Consider the following 18,576-nt stretch of genomic DNA (forward strand, 5'->3'; position numbering starts at 1 on the left):
TGATAGGACTCGCTTCCGGAATGAAGTACCAAAGAGGCGGACGGGCAATCGGCTACCATAGAGAGGGAGCCGCCGGCCGTGGCTGAAGACAAAGGCGCCTTGCATGTGCTAGAGAGGACGCCAAAATACCATAGAGGCTTGGGCGGAGTGCAGAGCGCCTGCAGCCTGGCTGTCAAGTTCCCCGGGTGATCGCGGAGAGATTGGAGTTTAACGGCTTCGTAGGAAGGGGTAGAGGGCGGAGCTCGGTGAACCCCGCTCCCACCGCTGGAGAGTTCACGCCCCGGCGCAAACAGGCGCGGAGAAGGAGGGACTCCCCCTAGGAGCAGTTCTGTTTGTGCTGCGAATTAAGGTCACCTGGGACGCTTTAAAATATCCCGATGTTCGTACTTTATTTCATACCAATTAAAGAGTAATACCCAGGCATCCGTCAATGTTTCAGTCCCTTAGGTGATTTCTTTGTGCAGCCAGGTTTGAGAGCCAGTGCTCCCGGGGACTGTGCATATACAGGGGCATGTAGGTCCTAAGCTTTCCCTGGGGTTGCAGAGAAGCGAGGCACGGTTCCTGCTCACAGAAAAACGAGATACGTATAGTCTGTTCTATGCAGCTGCTTCCGTTAGACGCCCTGGACCATAAAGAGATGGATAGGAGTGATTCTGGCTGCCACAAGAGCTAACTTAGTGTATCTGAGCGAGGGAGGAAGAAAGTACTTGGGAACTCTTTTCATCTTACCAGACTTCTTGTGTTCCTCGATCTGCACCCCTGCACCACAAAAACCCACGCCAATCCTTTGATTTTTCAAGGGATTTCCCGGTAAACGAGGTTTAGGACATGTAAATTTATGGTGCAAGTATACATGCCCATTGGCGAAGGTGGGCTGGTTGGTCACTATATGCTTTCCTAATTGCCCAAGAAAGTCAGGATTTTAAATTCTGGCGCTTATTTCTGCTCTAAAGACTCATCTTTCTCAAGCCCTGTGCCCCCAGACTATACAATTAAGGTAGGGGTGCCTGGGTGGCTCAGTTAGTTAGGCATGGGGCCGTCGATTTTCCACTCAGGTCATGATCTCCGTGTGGTGAGACAGAGTCCTGCCTTGGCTCCCGCTCAGTGCAGAATCCCCTTGAGATTCTCTCCCTCTCCCTCCCCCTCTGCCCCTTCCTGAGCGTGCACTTGAGCTCATTTTCTCTCTCTCTCTCCCAAATAAATAAATAAAATCTGGAAAAAAGGTATAGCAGGGGCCCCTGGCTGGCTCAGTAGAGCACACAACTCTTGATCCACAACCCCCAACCTCTTCCTGAATTTGAGTGCCACATTAGGTATAGAGGTTTCTTAAAAATCTTTTCTCAGGGGTGCCTGGTGGCTCAGTCCTTAAGCTCCTCCCTTCTGCTCAGGCCAGGGCTCCCTGCTCAGCAGGAAGTCAGCTTCTCCTTCCCCCACTCTCCCTGCTTATAGTCCCTCTGTCACTGTCTCTGTCAAATAAATAAATAAAATCTTAAAAAAAAAAAAAAACCTTTTCTCAATAAAATTAAGGTATAACATTTTGACTAAAATACATGAAACTTAAGCTTAAATTTTTTTTAAACTTAACTTTAATTTAAAAATATATATTCAGGGGCGCCTGGGTGTCTCAGTGGGTTAAAGCCTCTGCCTTCAGCTCAGGTCTTGATCCCAGGGACCTGGGATTGAGCCCCGCATAGGGCTCTCTGCTCAGCAGGGAGCCTGCTTCCCCCTCTCTCTGCCTGCCTCTCTGCCTACTTGTGATCTCTGCCTGTCAAATAAATAAATCAATAAAATTTTTAAATATATTATATATATATATATTCATTCTTATAACCACCACTCAGATCAAAATACAATCTATTTCCAACACCCTCAAAAGTTATCTTGGGTTCCTTCCTAGTCATTACCCCTGCTCCCAAAGTTAACCACTATTCTGACTTCTATTGCCATCAGTTAGTTTTGACTACTCCTGAACTTCATGTAAATGGAGTTATACATTATTTGCTGGTTTGTGGCTGACTTCTTTAGCTCAATGTACTATCCATAAGGTTTCATCTATGTTGTTGTGTGTATCTGTCATTCATTCTTTTTTATTGCTGTCTAGTGTTTGTATGAATAAGTCACAATTCATTTATCATTTCACCTGTTGATAGATTTTTGGATTGTTTCCATTTTGGGGCTATTATGACAATGCTGCTGTGAATATTATTGTGCACGTCTTTTAGTGGACACATGTTGCTGTACTGGTTTTTGCTCTTTTTTTTTTTTTAAGATTTTATTTATTTATTTATTTGACGGAAAGAAAGAGTACAAGCAGGGGGAGCAGCAGGCAGAGGGAGAAACAGGCTCCCCTCTGAGCAGGGAGTCCAATGTGGCACTTGACCCCAGGACACAAGGATCATGACCTGAGCCGAAGGCAGAAACTTAACCGACTGAGCCGGCCAGGCACCCCTGGTTTTAGCTTTTGATAATATAGTCAACACATTATGGAATATTAAGAAATTGCATAGGAAAAGGAGATGGGTTCTGACAAGAATAATCTATTCCTTGATGGGATTTTTATTAGGTATTGCAAAAGGTTACACACTGTACAATTCTATTTGAATAATGTTCTCAAGATGACGAAATTATAGAGACAAAGAGATTAATGGTTGCCCAGCATTAAGGTTAGGGAGGAGGTGTGCCCATAAAGGGGTAGAACAAGGGAGATCTTTGTGGTGATGGGTGGTTATGCATCCTGATTGTGGAGGTGTTTATACAAATCTAAGCATGTGATAAGATGTCATAGAACTATACATACCATTGTTCCAGTGTCAATTTCTTGGCTCTGATATTGCATATAGTTATGTAAGATTTTACTTTCAGTACTCTCTCTGTACTATTTATGCAACTTCCTGCAAACCTACAATTATTTCAAAATAAAAAATTAAAACAATCATTAAAAAAAGAAAAAGAAAAAATAGACTTAAAGCACCTAGCCCATGGCAGACTCTCAGTTAAAAAAATCATTATTCTCATTCCTTTTAATTTTTAGACTTATTAGAGCAAATGTAAAACATACAGACAAGTGAAAAGCACAGTATACTCAACTTCCACATACACATCACCAGACTTTAACAGTTGTTAACATTTGGTCATATTTTCTTCATCTATTTTGGCCTCTCCAAATAAAGTCCTTTTCCACAACGCCATTTTCATACTCTCAAAATTATAGTAACTTCTTAATGTGATCTTTTGCACATATTTCATTTCTCCCAATTTCTCAAAAATGGCCCCTCTTGGGGTGCCTGGGTGGCTCAGTTGGTTAAGCATCTGCCTTTGGCTCAGGTCATGATCCTGAGATTGAGCCCCATGTCAGTGTCAGGCTCCCTGCTCGGCACAGAGTCGACTTCTCCCTCTCTCTTTCCCTCCGCCTCCTCACTTGTATGTGCGCTCTCTCTCAAATAAATAAATAAATTTTATTTTAAATAGCCCCTTTTAGGGGTGCCTGGGAGTCTCAGTCAGTAAGTGTCTGCCTTCCGCTCGGATCATGGTCCTGGGGTCCTGGGATTGAGCCCCACATCAGGCTCCCTGCTCAGAAAGAGGCCTGCTTCTCCCCCTTTCATTCCCCCTGCTTGTGTTCTCTCTCGCTGTCTCTCTCTCTGTCAAATAAATAAAATATTTTTTTTAAAAAATAGCCACTTTTGGGGGGCGCCGGGCTGGGTCAGTTGGAGGAGGGTGCAACTCTTGATCTTGGGGTTGTGAGTTCAAGTCTCATGTTGGGTGTAAAGATTACTTAAAAATAAAATCTTTTTTTTTTTTTAAATGGTCCCTTGGCACCTGGGTGGCTCAGTGGGTTAAAGCCTCTACTTTCGGCTCAGGTCATGATCCCAGGGTCCTGGGATCAAGCCCCACATCGGGCTCTCTGCTCAGCGGGGAGCCTGCTTCCCCCCCTCCTCTGCCTGCCTCTCTTCCTACTTGTGATCTCTCTCTGTCAAATAAATACATAAAATATTTTTTTAAATGGTCCCTTTTTTATGTGGTAAGAATACTTCGCATGAGATCTACTCTCTAAGCAAATTTTTAAGTGCATGATGCAGTTCTGTTAACTGTGTGCACAACGTTGTATAAAAGATCTTGGGGACTTACTCATTTTGAACACCTGAGACTTTACACCTGAGACCTTATACCCATTGAACAACTCCACACTTTTCCTCCTCCTGCCAGTGCCCGGGTAATAAATTTTCTTACTGATGATGATGTCATGGTTCTTATTTACTATGAAACTGTGTCTTTTCCTTTCTACACTTACAGTTGGGAATTTGAGAACCCATAAGTAGGAATTTCCAATTGTTTCTGTTAAGTTTCTTCTTGTAAACAACATCAACAACAAAAACAGTATATACAGCCCCAGCCTCCCAAGATCTCTTTGAAATCCAGATACCCTGTCTAAAGTAGCTGACCTCTGTCAGCATCACCCTGTGGCTGTGGCCTCTCTCTCTCTACTGGGTTCCACCCCTTCCCAGACTCCCAGATTCCCAGAAGGGAGTTGTGTGTTTGTACTCATCATGGATCAGTACTGTCCTCTTGGATGGGACCTCAACCCCAAAGGACGGAATGCAGGGTTGTCACCCAGAATCTGAGAGGGGGCCCTGACCACTCATAAGGGGGGAGTAGAGAACACAAAGCAGTGTAGGTGAACTCCCTGGAGGAGAACAGGACATGAGAGAGCAGGAATGTCAGTGACTTGAACAGAGAGGTCATTCTAGTGGCTTGGAGACAAAGCTGGCACAGCCTTGGTCACTGTCATTCAGTTACCATTCCTCACCATGTCTCCTCACCACCCTCTTGCCCCCGGCTTCCTGCAGTAATGCCCTGACTGCCTTCCCCACCTCAGTTCATGCTCCCGCCTCAGTCTGTTCTCAAAACAGCAACCAGAGTCATCTCGTCAAAAACTAAAGTTAGATCATGTCCCTTCACAACCCGAAAGACTCCACTGGCTTCCGATCACAGAACAAAAGCCAACATCCTGACAGGAGCCTCTAAGCCCCACAGGATTGTCCCCCCCACACCCCATGACCTTCTATTATCTTATTGACTTATTCAATATATGTATATGGAGCGCCTCGTGTAAACCAGGCAATGTGCTAGGTCCTGGGCACATAGCCATGGGCATGGGAGATAAAGTCTCTGCCTTTAGAGACAGAGAGCTTAGAGTCCAGGGAGAGGCAGACAGTAAGGAAATGAATAAGCTCCCTTTGGATTCCAGTAACTATTATGAAGAAAATAAGCTGGGACGAAATGATGGGAGAGGGACTGAAGCCACGGGCGCCTCGCCGAGGGAACAGAATTCGAGCTGAGAGCAGAATGAGAAGGAAACATTCTTGCAAAAAGGCAACACGCCTGAGCTTGGGAAGGAATTGATTAATTTTAGAAACAGGAAGGAGGCCAGTGTGGTCCAGGTGAAAGGAACTGGGGGCTCCCTAGGGGATAGGAGTGTCCCCTGCACACTCTCTCCCAAAGCAGGACCTCTCTGAAATCACAGGACACATAGAGAAGATGCGGATTTGTTTTCCTGAGCAGAATCTCAATTCAGGGGCGCCTGGAAGGCGTGCAACTCTTGATCTCGGGATTAAGTTCAAGTCCCCTGTTCGACATAAAGATGACTTTAAAAATAAAATCTTAGAAAAAAAAAATCTCAATTTAGTATGAAAAGCTCAGCCTCCTATGTACCAGTCACTTCAGTTTAAAACAGAACTCAGCCTCCTCACCTGTCCGCCCCTCCCCCTCCACATCTCTCCGTGCTGTGTGAGCCCCGAGACATCCCCTGTGGGCAGCTGTCCCGTTCACCCCCTCTGCAGCCCACCCTTCAGCAGCTGTTTCTGTCTGAGGAAGAGTAAAAGACTATTTAAAGGAACATGGGGTGAGGGGGGCAGAGGGAGCAGAGGAGACCTAACCCGGGCTCTCTCTCGATGGGCAGGCGAGCCCAGAGGGCTGGTGACCATCTTCCACATGGCCTGCTGTTGGCTTTCGGGGTCACCAGGGCCTGGCGAGTACTTAGGGAAGAAGAGTGGCCACAGGATGGATACGGCCGGGGTCAGGGCAGGAAAGACGGGCTGGGCTGTGATTGAAAGGTGCCACCTGTCAGATCCTCACGGGAAATCTGAGCCTCCTAGGCCAAGGGAAAGTGTTGTACCAACAGGGCCATAAACAATGCTCTTCTTCTGCTGAAGGCTCTTGGAGTGGGGGTGTGGGGGGGTTGGAGGGGGGGTGGAAGGGGGAGGCAGCCGACTGAAGAGCTGGGGGCTGGAGGCCACTGGCTGGGTCTAAAGGCAGCCCAGGAGTGCGGTCGTTCAGCTGGAGGAAAGAGACAGCTCCAAAACCCCCAGGCAGAGGCCCCACAGGTAGGAGAAACTCCGGGCCCCTTTCTAAGTGTCCCCCTCGAGATGCCAATCCCTCTCCCACCTTCCAGGGGCTGGGGGCCTCCTCATGGAGCCACAGAATTGGAGAAATCCCGGCTCTTTGCTAATCCTCTCCACCTCTCTGTCAACTCTCTTTGGATGCCAGAGGTCAGGGACCCAGCTCTAGGGCCACTCGAAATCACCTACAGAGAAGCCTGCAGGTGGCCATCCTCTGGGAGGACCTGACAGGGGCAGAGAGGGCCTTGGGAGTCTGGTCTCGTCCTGGTCTGGTCAGGGTGGGAGGCAGATTCTCTAAGCCGTTGAGAGTGGTTTCTCCAAGGGGGAGTCACTGGCTGGGATGGGGGATGGCGGAAGCCTCAGGACCACAAGAAGACAGACTGGGTGTCAGGGGGTCGGGGAGGTTCTAACAGAACCATCAAGTGTCGTCTACATTATTTGGGGTTTGGAACTCGAGCTCCTGGGTTCTTTTTCTCCCAGCCAGCCAAGAGAAACACGGAGAGGGAAGAGGAGCTGTCAGGAGTGCTGCTTTGGATACAAAACAGGGCATCTGTAGGCTTCCCCGGAGGAAAAAGGAGGGGGGCCGTGGAGAGGAAGAGGGGACGGAGGAGAGGCCTGCCGTGCACGTGGAAGAGAGAGAGTTGCACTCCTCAGCCACACGCAGCTGCCCTTGCCCACCTGTGGGGTGCCCCTCACACCCGGCTAGGGCCCCTGAAGGGACCCTCGCTGAAGAACTGGCCAGAGCAGCAGCATTTTTTGGCACAAGGGCCAGCCTGGTTTTCAGGAGAAATGGATTCTAGGTCTGGCTGGGCCCTTTAATTGTCCTGTGACTTTACTCAAGGGTCTTCAAATTCCTAATCTGTAAAATGGGGCCGGGAACACCTACTCCAAAGGGCAAGAGTAAGGAATGAGTGAGGTCCCACAGGGCACTGTGGGGAAAGCTGGAAACTTGCTAGGGGATCCTTAGTGTTGGGGTGGGCGATGCTACCCTGGCTTCTCACATTCTGGGATTCTTCACTCCTTATCTATTTATGACAAGCCTGGGGGCTGTGGAGAGCTGAGGTGATGAGCACCCAGGACAGCTGAGGGGTGTGTGCGTATGCGTGCGTGCATGTGTGTGTGCACATGCGTGCACCTGCCCTTCCTTCCCTCACATCCTCCCCCCCAACCCCAGTGTAGCAGGTAGATGAAGGGGAAGATGGCTCCAGGGCTCTGGTAAGTCTTAGCTAAGCACCATCGCACTCTGAGGTATGAAAGGGGTCTGTTGTCATCTTACTGGTGTTCAGTCCTCTTTGCCTTGTCTTACCAACGAAATGCCCTCATGGTTGGGTCAGAGCCAACATTAATAGGCAGACACAAGGCTCAGCGGGTAGAGCATTGGACTCTTAATCTAAAGGTTGTGAATTCAAGCCTCACATTGGGCGTGGAGCCCAGTTAAAAAAAATAATAATACAAATAAATAAATAAATAAATGAAATAATAATAATACAATAAAGTCCGAGTGCTCCCTTCAGGCCAGGCACACTTCAAAACACTTTCCATGCATTGGCTTCCTTAACCCTCCAGCACCCCACAGGGTGGCTTTTATCTCTACCACATCACAACACAGCGCTGGTGGGTAGCTTGCTCAAGCACACCGTTAGTAAACAGTGGGAAGATTCCAGAACTGATGGTTTCCACCACTGCTCCACACCACCTTCCCAACACGAACATGGAGTTTGGGGCTGTGTGGATGATTTAGGCCAGCATCTGCCATACTCGCTTCTGGGACACAGGGCGTTCCTTGAGATGGCGGTAGAAGCATCTCAGGAAAAGCAAAACAAAAAGAAAAGAAAGCAAGAAAAAAAGAAATCCATGGTGAAATAGGTTTGGGGAACAATTAGTTAAATCAGGCTAAGCAAAGTTAAGGTTTCTTTACTACGGAGTATCTAGAACCCCCTTCCTTACTAATGAAGTTGTGTATCTCTAAAAGGGGAAAGAGGAGGCTGTTTCTGGAACAGCCTCCTCCAGAGAACACAGTTCCCCAACCCCAGCTCCTATTCATGTCTTAGGAGACCCTAGTTTTCCACAGAACAGTTTGGAAAATCTCATCTAGACCAATCCTTTCACTGTCAGTAGAAACTGAGGATTTGAGAAGCAGAAGGTCAGCTCGGGTCGCAGAGTGAGCAACTAAGCGATAGGGGTCAATCCGGCTCCACGGCCTCCTGGATCCCCACTGACGTGCATCCCAACTCTGGCTGGTTAGCTCCCAGTTAATACATTGCTGAAACTTTTGAACCATGAAGAGGCTCTGGTGGGAGGGGTGGGGCTGGAGGACAGTGTGAGCATCTTTGCAAATCCCAGTCGGCTTCCTCAGAAACCGTGGGGGTCCCAAATCCAGGGACCCTGGGGACTCTGGACTGGGGGCAGTAAGACCTGAGTGGATGGCAGGGAACGGAGCCCTGTACCAGCCTGCCTGTCTTCCTGCCTCTGTCCCAACTGCCCAGGTGCCCTGGGTACTGTCGCCCAGAATGATGGCACGGCAGAGGGCAGAAGGTATTTTTAGCCGGTGACACGAGTACCTCGTTCTCTTACTCCCTGAGTCATGCCCTGAACACTATTTGAGGATTGTTTTCTTTGTAAACAGACACCCAAGAAGGGCAGGGGGGTGAAGGAGGTGGCCCTGCCTGCCCCCCGCCCACCTGTCTTTGTGGATCCTACAGTATATACAGTACTCGAATACGAGGGCTCATGTCAAGTTATCACAACCTCTCTCTTCCCCACCCCACCCCTGGCAGTTAGAGGGTCAGATTTCTCTGGCACAGGTTAGGGAGAGTACGTTTCTTTTCCTCACCAAAATAAACTCTCCCATGTCCAGGCCCACCTTTGCGGAGAACCCCTGGCCAAGCTGAGACAGAGCGGTGGCAGCTGGTGGAGCTGGCAGAGCCCCAGAGACCAGCTGGCCCTGGGCTTCCCAAATTTCAGGCACTTTTACGCCACCCCCGGGATTTCGGCACATCTGTACCACCTGTGTCCTGCTTTCCTGAATGCCTTCCTTTGAATTAACTTATTTTTAAATTCAACAAATATATTTTTAAAAGAAAGTTTGTATCACTATTGGAAATGGAAACTCAATATCACTGGCCAGAAATAGAAAGTAACAACAACAACAAAAATACAATGGAAACCAAGTAGTACTATTAGATTCGATCTGGATACTCCCCCCTGCTTTGGGCTCCGAGCCCGAGACCAAGGCTAGCTACTACCTCCATTAAAAAGGGAGAAGAACAACCACTCCACGGGTGTTCCTGATGCCAGGATCCCGTTTTAACCATTTCATTCGCTTAATTGAAAAGAGGCAAAGTCCTTGAAAAGGAATTACGTGATCTAATATTCTTTAAAGCCCAAGCCACGGCCTGCAGAGGGCGGTTGGGTGAACACCATCCAAGGCCAAGTCCATGTGGCCCAACATCTCACCCTTGGGGAAGCAACACTGGACCCCTTCATTTTACCACAGGGAACACGGATGCTCCTGTCACATGTCCAGGCAGTGGCGACATGGGGGACCCGGGACTGAGTAGCATGCCTCCGGACTCCCAGGCCAATGCTCTCTGAGGGCGGGTTCCTCACCTCATGCAGGGATGTGGCATGACCAAGTCTGCTTGTCTCTACTTTCTAGAGATGGAGCAGAAGGAGGAGAAGCCCTCTGAGGATGGGACCACTGTCTCCCCAACCCCAGAGGCCCCTGTGACGCAGGGAAGTGGAGCCTCTGCAGGAGAGGCCAAAGGCACCACGGAGGCGAGCGGAAAAGAGGGGCCCCTGGACGGAGCGGGAAAGCAGGAAAGAGCACCAGCCGAGGACGGCGCCCCAGCTGGAGTTCAGGGAGAAGCCAATGGGTTGGATGAGGTCAAGGTGGGATCCAAAGCAGAGGCTGAACGTCACAAGGGAGACGGCAGGAAGGAAGAGACCACAGTGGCTCCTCAGATGACCGATGGGAAGGAAGAGACCCAGGCCGACCCCAGGGAGGCTGAGGAAGCACAGGGGACCGTGCTGGCCTCTGAGAAGCAGCAAGCTGATGAGAAGGACGCCAAGCCTCCATCCAGGGAGGAAGCCGGTGGGAACAATGAGACCAAGGCTGAGCTCAACCGGGCTGCTGGGGAGCAGGAGGCCAAGACTGAAGCCAAGGAGGCTGATGGGAAGGAGGCCACCACAGCCTCTCAGGAGAAGAGCAGCAAGACAGAGGAGCCCACAGCTGAAGCCCAGAAGAAAGCCAGTGCCCCAGAGGCCCCCGCAGACTCTCAGAAGAAGGCTGCTGTGGAAGGGGAGACCGACGCTGAACCTCAGGAAGCTGATGTGAAGAAGGAGGCGGTGAGTGTGGCAGAGGAGAGGAGGGAGGAGGCCCCCCGCCGTGTTCTGGAGTCCCCTGCACCCCAGGAACTAAGCCTCCCACCCCCTGGCTTTATTCCTTCGGGTAAGTCCAGTCTTCTGAATGACATCAAGAGCCGGGGGAGAGGGGGTACAGCCCAGGGGCCCCAGGCTCCCTTCCGGATCTTTCTGGAGTCCTCACAAAGCCTGGGACAGGTGCTTGTGCGTCCACAAGCCCATACAGGTCATGCCGGTTCCAGGAGCCAGGCAGTCCCAAGGAAGAGCAGGACGGGGGTGCGCAGATAGAGTCGGAGGAGGGAGCAGGGGTGATTCCCAGCTCCCCTGAGGAATGGCTGGAGAGCCCCACAGAAGAGGGCAGTGGCCTCAGCCCAGGTGAGTGAGTCCAGGGACCCAGGGACGGGGGGGGGGGGGGGGGGGGGGGGGGGTGCAGGAGCTACCCTGAGGGGGTGGGCCGACAGCAATGGTGAGTCAAGATAGCTCCAGCTTCCCTCTCTCCCTCCCCGCTCTCCCTCCAGATGGGCTGGGTCCAGACTCGGCAGCTTCTGGAGAGACCAGCCCTTCAGCCAGGTAATGTCAAATTCTGGCGCCCTGTTCCAGCTGCCTCTCCCACACACTCCCTTCCAAGTCTACCGTCTCGCCTGGGCCTGGGTCTCCCTGGCGACTGATCTAGAAATATTCCAGAATTCCTGGCTTTCAGCCCCCTACCCCAGGGCAGAGCCCAGGAAACCAAAGGAGCCAGAGGCTGGAAGCGAAGGGACCATGCCCCCTCCACCGCTAGAGCCTCCCCACCTTCCCCTCCTCCACTTCCTCCTCCTCAGCGTCCTAGGCAGATCTTCTCGGGGCTCCTCATCTTGTCCCTGAGCATACTGCCGTGGCGTCAGCACGGCCCACAGAGCGTGAGCAGAAAGCCCGAGTTCAGACAATGACTCTGCCACTTACCAACTGTGTGGTCTTGGTCACGTCACTGTTCTCTTGTGTGAAGCCACCACGTAATCATACCTGCCTCACAGGATTAGCGTGAGGCTTACATGCCGTAAAATGTATGAAGCATGCGGGGCGCCTGGCTGGCTCACTCGGGAGAGCATGCCGTTCTTGATCCCTGGGTCCTGAGTTCGAGGCCCATGCTGGGCATAGAGATTATTTTTATAAAACAGTATAGAGGGGCGCCTGGGTGGCTCAGTCCTTAAGCGTCTACCTTTGGTTGAGGTTATGATCCCAGGATCCAGGGATCAATGCCCTCATGGGGCTCCCGGCTCAGCGGGAGGCCTGCTTCTCCCTCTCCCACTCCCCCTGCTTGTGTTTCCTCTCCCACTGTCTCTCTCTCTCTCTGTCAAATAAATAAATAAAATCTTTTTAAAGAACAACAGTATAGAGCCCCGCGCATAGTGCCGGGTACCCGGTGGGTGCTGGATAAAGTGAGAGCCTTATTGCCATCGTGCAACTTGACTCATTGGAAGAATCCTCTTTTGTCTTGACCCGAGATCCACCTCCATGCCACTTTTTTTAGGAAAGCCAGTGGGTGCATGTTCACTCGGGCTCCGCAGGGTGCTCTCCACTCCCCTTCTTTCTCGAGCCTCAGAGCCGCCGTGTCAGGTAGCTCTTCGTGTCCCCAGTTTCCAGAGGAGGAGGCTGAGGCTCAGAGAAGTGACATGACAGCCCCCAAGATCACACAGCAAATAAGAGGCAAAGCCAGGATTCAAACTCAGGTCAGACCTCAGACTTGTCTTAGCTCTGCCCACACATCTCACCAGACCACAGGCTCCCCCCAAAGTTAGACTGAGCCTCATTAGTTCATCTCGACCCCCTCCCAGTGCTGGGCACAGAGGAGACGTGTGCCAGGAGTGGGGGGGCTACAATTTCCTATACCTCTTCTGACTGCAGGGAGCTCCCCACCACCACCAGCCGGCCCCTTACCTCCTGCCCCCACCTTGTGCTCTGGAGTGGCTGGTCCCAGGCCCTCTCACACTGCTCTGAACCTTCTCCATAGTGAGTCTTCACCCAGCGATGTGCCCCAGAGTCCCACAGAGCCCCCTCCGTCCCAGGAGAAGAAGAAAGAGAAGGCACCAGAGCGCCGGGTGTCAGCCCCTGCCCGGCCGCGGGGGCCCAGAGCACAGAACCGCAAAGCCATCGTGGACAAGTTTGGCGGGTAGGGTGCAGGCCGGGCTGGGCTTTCCCGGGTGAACCATGGACCCATCAGTGGGGCCGGGAGGCCTGAGGGCGTGGGAACAGCCCAGGCCAGGTGGGAGGACTGATATCTGGGGCCCGGGCTCCTCCTCGATGGGGCCTCCTGTGGCCTCTCACTGCTGGGGGCCGGTCTTCTCTATGCCTCCTCTTGCAGGGCTGCGACGGGCCCCACTGCCCTGTTCCGAAACACGAAGGCCGCAGGGGCAGCCATTGGTGGGGTCAAGAACATGCTCCTGGAGTGGTGCCGGGCCATGACAAGAAACTATGAGGTGGGCGTGGAGCAGGGGCCGTGTGGGGCGGGGACCCTTCCCCAGGGCGGCAGGGCTGGGGTGGGTCCGAGTGGGGCAGGCGCCCGGCCCAAGGCTCATCAAGGCCCCACTTGCCGGCAGCACGTGGACATCCAGAACTTCTCCTCGAGCTGGAGCAGTGGCATGGCCTTCTGCGCCCTCATCCACAAGTTTTTCCCCGACGCCTTCGACTACGCAGCGCTGGAGCCCACGCAGCGCCGGCACAACTTCACCTTGGCCTTTGACACAGCAGAGTGAGCGGCAGCTACTGAGGGCGGTCCCTGGGGTGAGGGGCAGGGGTGGGGGGGTGATGAGAAGGGGGGATGCTCCGGAGCCTGGCAGAGAGCTGGCGGGTCAGACGGGTCACAAATCCGACACGTGTTTTTCGATCGCCAGGAGCTATGTGTCAGGACGCAGCCGTCCTGACAGAGTCCCCACTTGTCATGGCTTACAGTCTAAAGGGCGAGGCGGACCACAAGCACACCCCTCCCTGTGATCTGTAACGCGGGGGGTCAGGGGGCGGCGCCCCAAGGAGAACAGGCAGGGCGAGCGATAGGCAGGAGGCAGGCCTGCTGTTTTACACACGGAAAGTGCCATGATTGGGGCCAGCGCCTGAGTCTGCCAATTCTTAGCAGTGTGATGTGATCTCGAACAGCCTCCTTTACCTCCTGAGCCCTCACATCCGGATCTCTAAAATGGGCACGAGGTTTCTTCTTCTGCAGAGCTACTGTGAGAATTAAGTAAATAATTAAGCGAGGTTTTTATAGCAGTGCCTAACCCACAGCAAAAACTCCAAAAAAAGGATCTGAGCTGTTGTTCCTATATGATGATGGATAATAGCGGTTTTTTGGTAGTTATTCATCACTTTGGAATCTGGAGGGGGATTTCTTGCTGAGGCTCACGTGGCTGGATGCCAGGGGTGTTGGCAGTGGGATGGAGAAAGGGGTCCTGGAAGGGCAGGAGGAGTGTGAGGAACAGCAGAGCCCAAGGAAGAACCTGAGAGGCAAAGACGTGGCTGCTGGGTGGTGGCGGGAGGCGAGGTACTCCCACCACTAAAGCCCCACCAGAGCTGGCCTCAGCCGGAGGCCTCTGTCTGTACCTACCTGGGAGGCCAGAGTACACGGTGATGGCCTTAGGGCCCCCAGAGAGTGCATACCAGACGCACACCTTCTTCTAGCCCCAGGGAGAGGCTTCTGAGCCACCCGGTAGAAACAGATTAGGCAGAGGATATTGCCTGTGGCCCCTGGCCACAAACCCGTGGGGAAGCCTGGGGCAGCAGTATTCTCCTCTCTGGGCCTGCGTGTCCCCCAGGGGCAAAACGAGAAGACGAAGACGGAGGAGGAGCTGTGCTTTGCAAATGGGTTTTTCTTTTTCAGCAGATTCCTCAAACAAAACATTAAGTGAATGCCCGACATACAAAACAGATTACAGGGGGACCTTTTTATTTTTTTTTTTTTTAAACTTTCATCTAACTAAATAACACTTTTCTTATGAAGTGTACGTATTGCTTCAAACACTAGCTCCTTCCTAGAGGTTGGAGTTCAAGGTTGTAATTTGTATGTCATGAAACTGGTACAGAAGGTGCAAAGCATGTCCTAACCCAAATGATAAGTGTCCGTAGCCTGGATGACATTGGATGAAGTAACCTGTTAAAAGGAATCATTACAACCCACTGGCCTCAGTTAGTTGAGGCCACTCTTCTCAGCCACCTGCTCATGGTTACGACCTAGATTTTTGGTTTTTTAAGATTTTTATTTATTTATTTGATGGATAGAGATCACACGTAGGCAGAGAGGCAGACAGAGGGGGCGGGGTAGCAGGCTCCCTGCTGAGCAGAGATGTGGGGCTCAATCCCAGGACCCTGAGATCATGACCTGAGCCAAAGGCAGAGGCTTAACCCACCGAGCCACCCAGGGGCCCCAACAACCTAGTTTTTGCCAATAATTGTACCACCTTCAAAATCTTGGTTTCAGACATTGAACTCTCTCCCCCTGCCCCCACCCCTCACCTCTCTAACTCACTTAGGTTAGCAGCCCCACTCCCAGAGATTTTTAACTCCGTGGGGACTTCTAATCCATTAACCTCACCATTTTCCACTTTCTGTCAGCTTCCTTATATCTTCACTCCTCAGCCTCGAGTTCATGGTCTATCAAGGTCATCACTCAAAAGGAGAGCTTTCTAGGTTGGGAGGTGTTCCTGGAGCACACCAGCTAAGCACCCAACACCCTTCCAAAGATGCTCCCTGAGGCACGTGTACGGGGCTCTAGGGCACCAAGAATGCAATTTGAAAAACACCCGACTTGGTATTTCAGAAGATCCCTTCCAGTTTCATATTTTCCTGCCAAGAGATGGAGTGAGTGCACTGGGGTGCGAAGCTGAGGGGGTCAGGAGTGCCAGGTCCTGCTCTGGGTTCAGAAGCAGCTTTAATGATGATGACAAGCCCCACGGATTGAGGGTGCTTAGGTGCTGGACATCCTGCTAAGAGCTTTCTTTGGCGCATCCCCTTCAATCCTCTCAGCAGTAGTGAGGTCCCTCAACGTCCTAGGTTCATACAGGAAGGCTTGGCAGAACCGGGACATGGACATGAAACTCCCAGTAGAGGCTAAGAGCTCTAAGTGAATGCCAGGAACCAAGTGTCCCTGGCTCGCAGGACACAGGTCATTGTCCTCCTGCAGCTGCCTTACTTTGGTTCCAAGCCAGGCAAAGCTAGGGGAGGCAAGATGAATAATCAGGTGACAAGGACCCTGCTGCCAGAAGGCATCAGGCAACAGCAAAAAAGGAAGGCTTTTGGTAGGGATGCACGGGGCCGCAGGATGGAGAGTCTGACCTGCTGAATTCAGATCTTGTCCCCGTCTTCTTAGCTCTGTGATTCTTGACCATAGACTTCCCTTCTCTTTGGGTTTGGTGTGAAGATTAAGTGTATGAAGTAAGGGGGCCCCTGCCCCAGCCATTACCTCCCCACTGTCCCTGTTCTGGAACTCACCTGATTTCCATGGAGTCCTGGGATGTGGGGGACCAGCCAGTGCTCTCCACCCCGCCCCCCCCCCGTCAGCTGTGCAACCAGAAGAGCCCAGCCTCGCCAGTCCTCAGGTCCAGTGGGAATGAAGCTTCTCCTGTGTAGGGGGAAAGAACCCTGTAGGGGGACAGAATCCTGACCCACCCCCAGGAGGGGAAAACACCACACTGGTCGCAGGGACCCTGTCTCATTCTTGGCAGTCCTCCAGTCTGCGCCCCTCCCCTGGCTCTCTGGCCAGTCTGGCTTGGGTTTCAGCCTGGCTATCTCTGGCCCGAGAGGGTTTCTGCTGGGACCCTGGATTCTCCCACTGCCAGCACCCATGGCAGCCCGACAGGCTGGGACTGCCAGGACCCAGGGCAAGGAGGCCCGGAGGCAAGCCTGGGATTGAGTCCCAGCTGTGTTACTTGCTTTGAACTTGAGGACATACGTGGGCTTTGGGATCAGACCAAGCTGAGTTTGAGTTTGGACTGTCAGGAGCTCAGTGACCTCATCTGTACAATGGGTTGGTCGGCCTAGCTGACCTCTCGGCTCCAACATACACGATTCTGTGGGTTTCACCCTGGCTGGGCTGCCCCTTTCCCCCTGGCTTCCACATGCTTCAGCTCTGGCTTCTGTCCCTCAGGAAACTGGCCGACTGCGCCCAGCTGCTGGAGGTGGACGACATGGTGAGGCTGGCGGTGCCTGACTCCAAGTGCGTCTACACCTATATCCAGGAGCTGTACCGCAGCCTTGTGCAGAAGGGGCTGGTGAAGACCAAGAAGAAATGAGGAGCGGACCGGCCCTGTGGGTGGAGGTGGACAGAGTAGGGGCCTGGGCCCAGGCAGGTGGCACCAGTCTTAAACGCATTAAAAGTCCTTTTATAAAATCCTGTCTGCCCCCTTGGTGCACCTCCCCGCCCCCCTCCCCCCGGGACCTCGCTCCCTCTGGAATGATAAACCCCTGCCGGCTGCCAGCGTTCCTCACCTGACAAGATCTCCTCAACAACCAGGATGCCACTTGGGAAAAGACAGTGGCCTGGGTGCCACCCCCTCCAACTCCTTTCCCCCATCCCCCACCAATATGCAGCTGTGTGACCTCGGGGCAGTGAATTAACCTCTCTGAGTCTCAGCTTCCGGTCTGAACAGACCTGATGGAGGTGGAATGAGATAATGAAATGAGCAAACAGCCTCACCGGGAGCCTGTCCCCTTAGTGTTCCGTAAGTGAGTCCAAAAGTGAGTGCATTTGTACATTCTGAGTTATTGGTGGTGCTTTTCCTGATTCTCTTCCCTGTTTCCACACTTCTCCCAGATTAGGTGCTGGGCTAGGAGATTCTCTGGAAATCTCAAGCTAAGTTAGCAGGGCCCGTGGAGACACCTGCACTCAGTTTGTTACAAGCAGCGGCTTTCCAGAAGCTTAGATGGCTGCTCCCTGAAGGTCCTTCCTTCAGGTTAAGTTAATCCTTCCAGCTCAGGCTGAAGTTCTGGCTTGTTTCTGCTTTTCTATCATTCATTAGAGATGCACCCCTGAGCTGCTTATAATTTCCTGCTAACAGGCCTGTCTGACCTTATCAGCCATTCCGAGCATGTGCGCTGACAAGAACAGCTCATGAGAAGGGCCCCTGGGTGGCTCAGTGGATTAAGCCTCTGCCTTCAGCTCGGGTCATGATCTTGGGGTCCTGGGATCGAGCCCCACATCAGGCTCTCTGCTCAGACAGCCTGCTCCCCATCCCCACTCTCTGCCTACCTGTGATCTCTCTCTCTGTCAAATAAATTAAAAAAAAAAAAAAAGAACAGCTCATGAGAAACATAGAAATGAAAACCAGCCAGCTTGGCTGTGCAACTGAAGGTGTGGACCCTGCCCTGACCGACTGGGCAGACCCGGCCATCCACCAAAGCACTCTGTGCCTCAGTTGCCTCATAAAATGGGGGTGTTCCCCCTGTAGATGGGTTGACAGCCTAGTCCCCCATGGCCAGTTTCCCCCCCACAGCATCTGGGGTTCCACGAGTCTCGAAGTCCAGCGAGCCCTCTGTTCTGGGGAGTGGGGTCACACCTTTTAGTAGAGAGCAGCTAACCCCGAGGCTCATGTTCTCCGGATGAACCCAACCATCCTCTCAGCAAACACCCAGCCAGCCTCCAAATTCATCTGTGACTTGAATGGGTGGACAAGCAGGTGGCTTCTGTGGTTCCCCCTGAACTGGACACTGGGGGAGGGGTCACTCCTCCCAGCCTAAAGCCTGGCCCCCAGAAACTGGCATCCTAAGGGAATTGCAAGGAGGTTTAGACCATGCAGTCAGGGGGCACCTGAGTGGCTTGGTCAGTTAAGCATTTGACTCTTGGTTTCATCCCAAG

The 18,576-nt window shown here is 52.2% G+C and overlaps 1 protein-coding gene across 1 annotated transcript; it reads left to right on the forward strand.

Annotated features, from left to right (window-relative positions):
• Nucleotides 1-6,168: 6,168 nt before the first annotated feature.
• Nucleotides 6,169-17,913, forward strand: SMTNL1 (smoothelin like 1). Its single transcript, XM_045062732.1, has 8 exons — nucleotides 6,169-6,380; nucleotides 10,054-10,742; nucleotides 11,000-11,132; nucleotides 11,276-11,327; nucleotides 12,748-12,906; nucleotides 13,099-13,213; nucleotides 13,334-13,485; nucleotides 16,870-17,913. Exons 2-8 carry the CDS (start codon nucleotides 10,056-10,058, stop codon nucleotides 17,012-17,014), a joined length of 1,443 nt encoding a protein of 480 aa, XP_044918667.1. The 5' UTR covers nucleotides 6,169-6,380; nucleotides 10,054-10,055; the 3' UTR covers nucleotides 17,015-17,913.
• Nucleotides 17,914-18,576: the final 663 nt, after the last annotated feature.

This window comes from Mustela putorius, unplaced genomic scaffold (genome assembly GCF_011764305.1).
Source record: "Mustela putorius furo isolate JIRA1106 unplaced genomic scaffold, ASM1176430v1.1 tig00000127_pilon_pilon_pilon, whole genome shotgun sequence".
NCBI classification, from domain to species: Eukaryota; Metazoa; Chordata; class Mammalia; order Carnivora; family Mustelidae; genus Mustela; species Mustela putorius.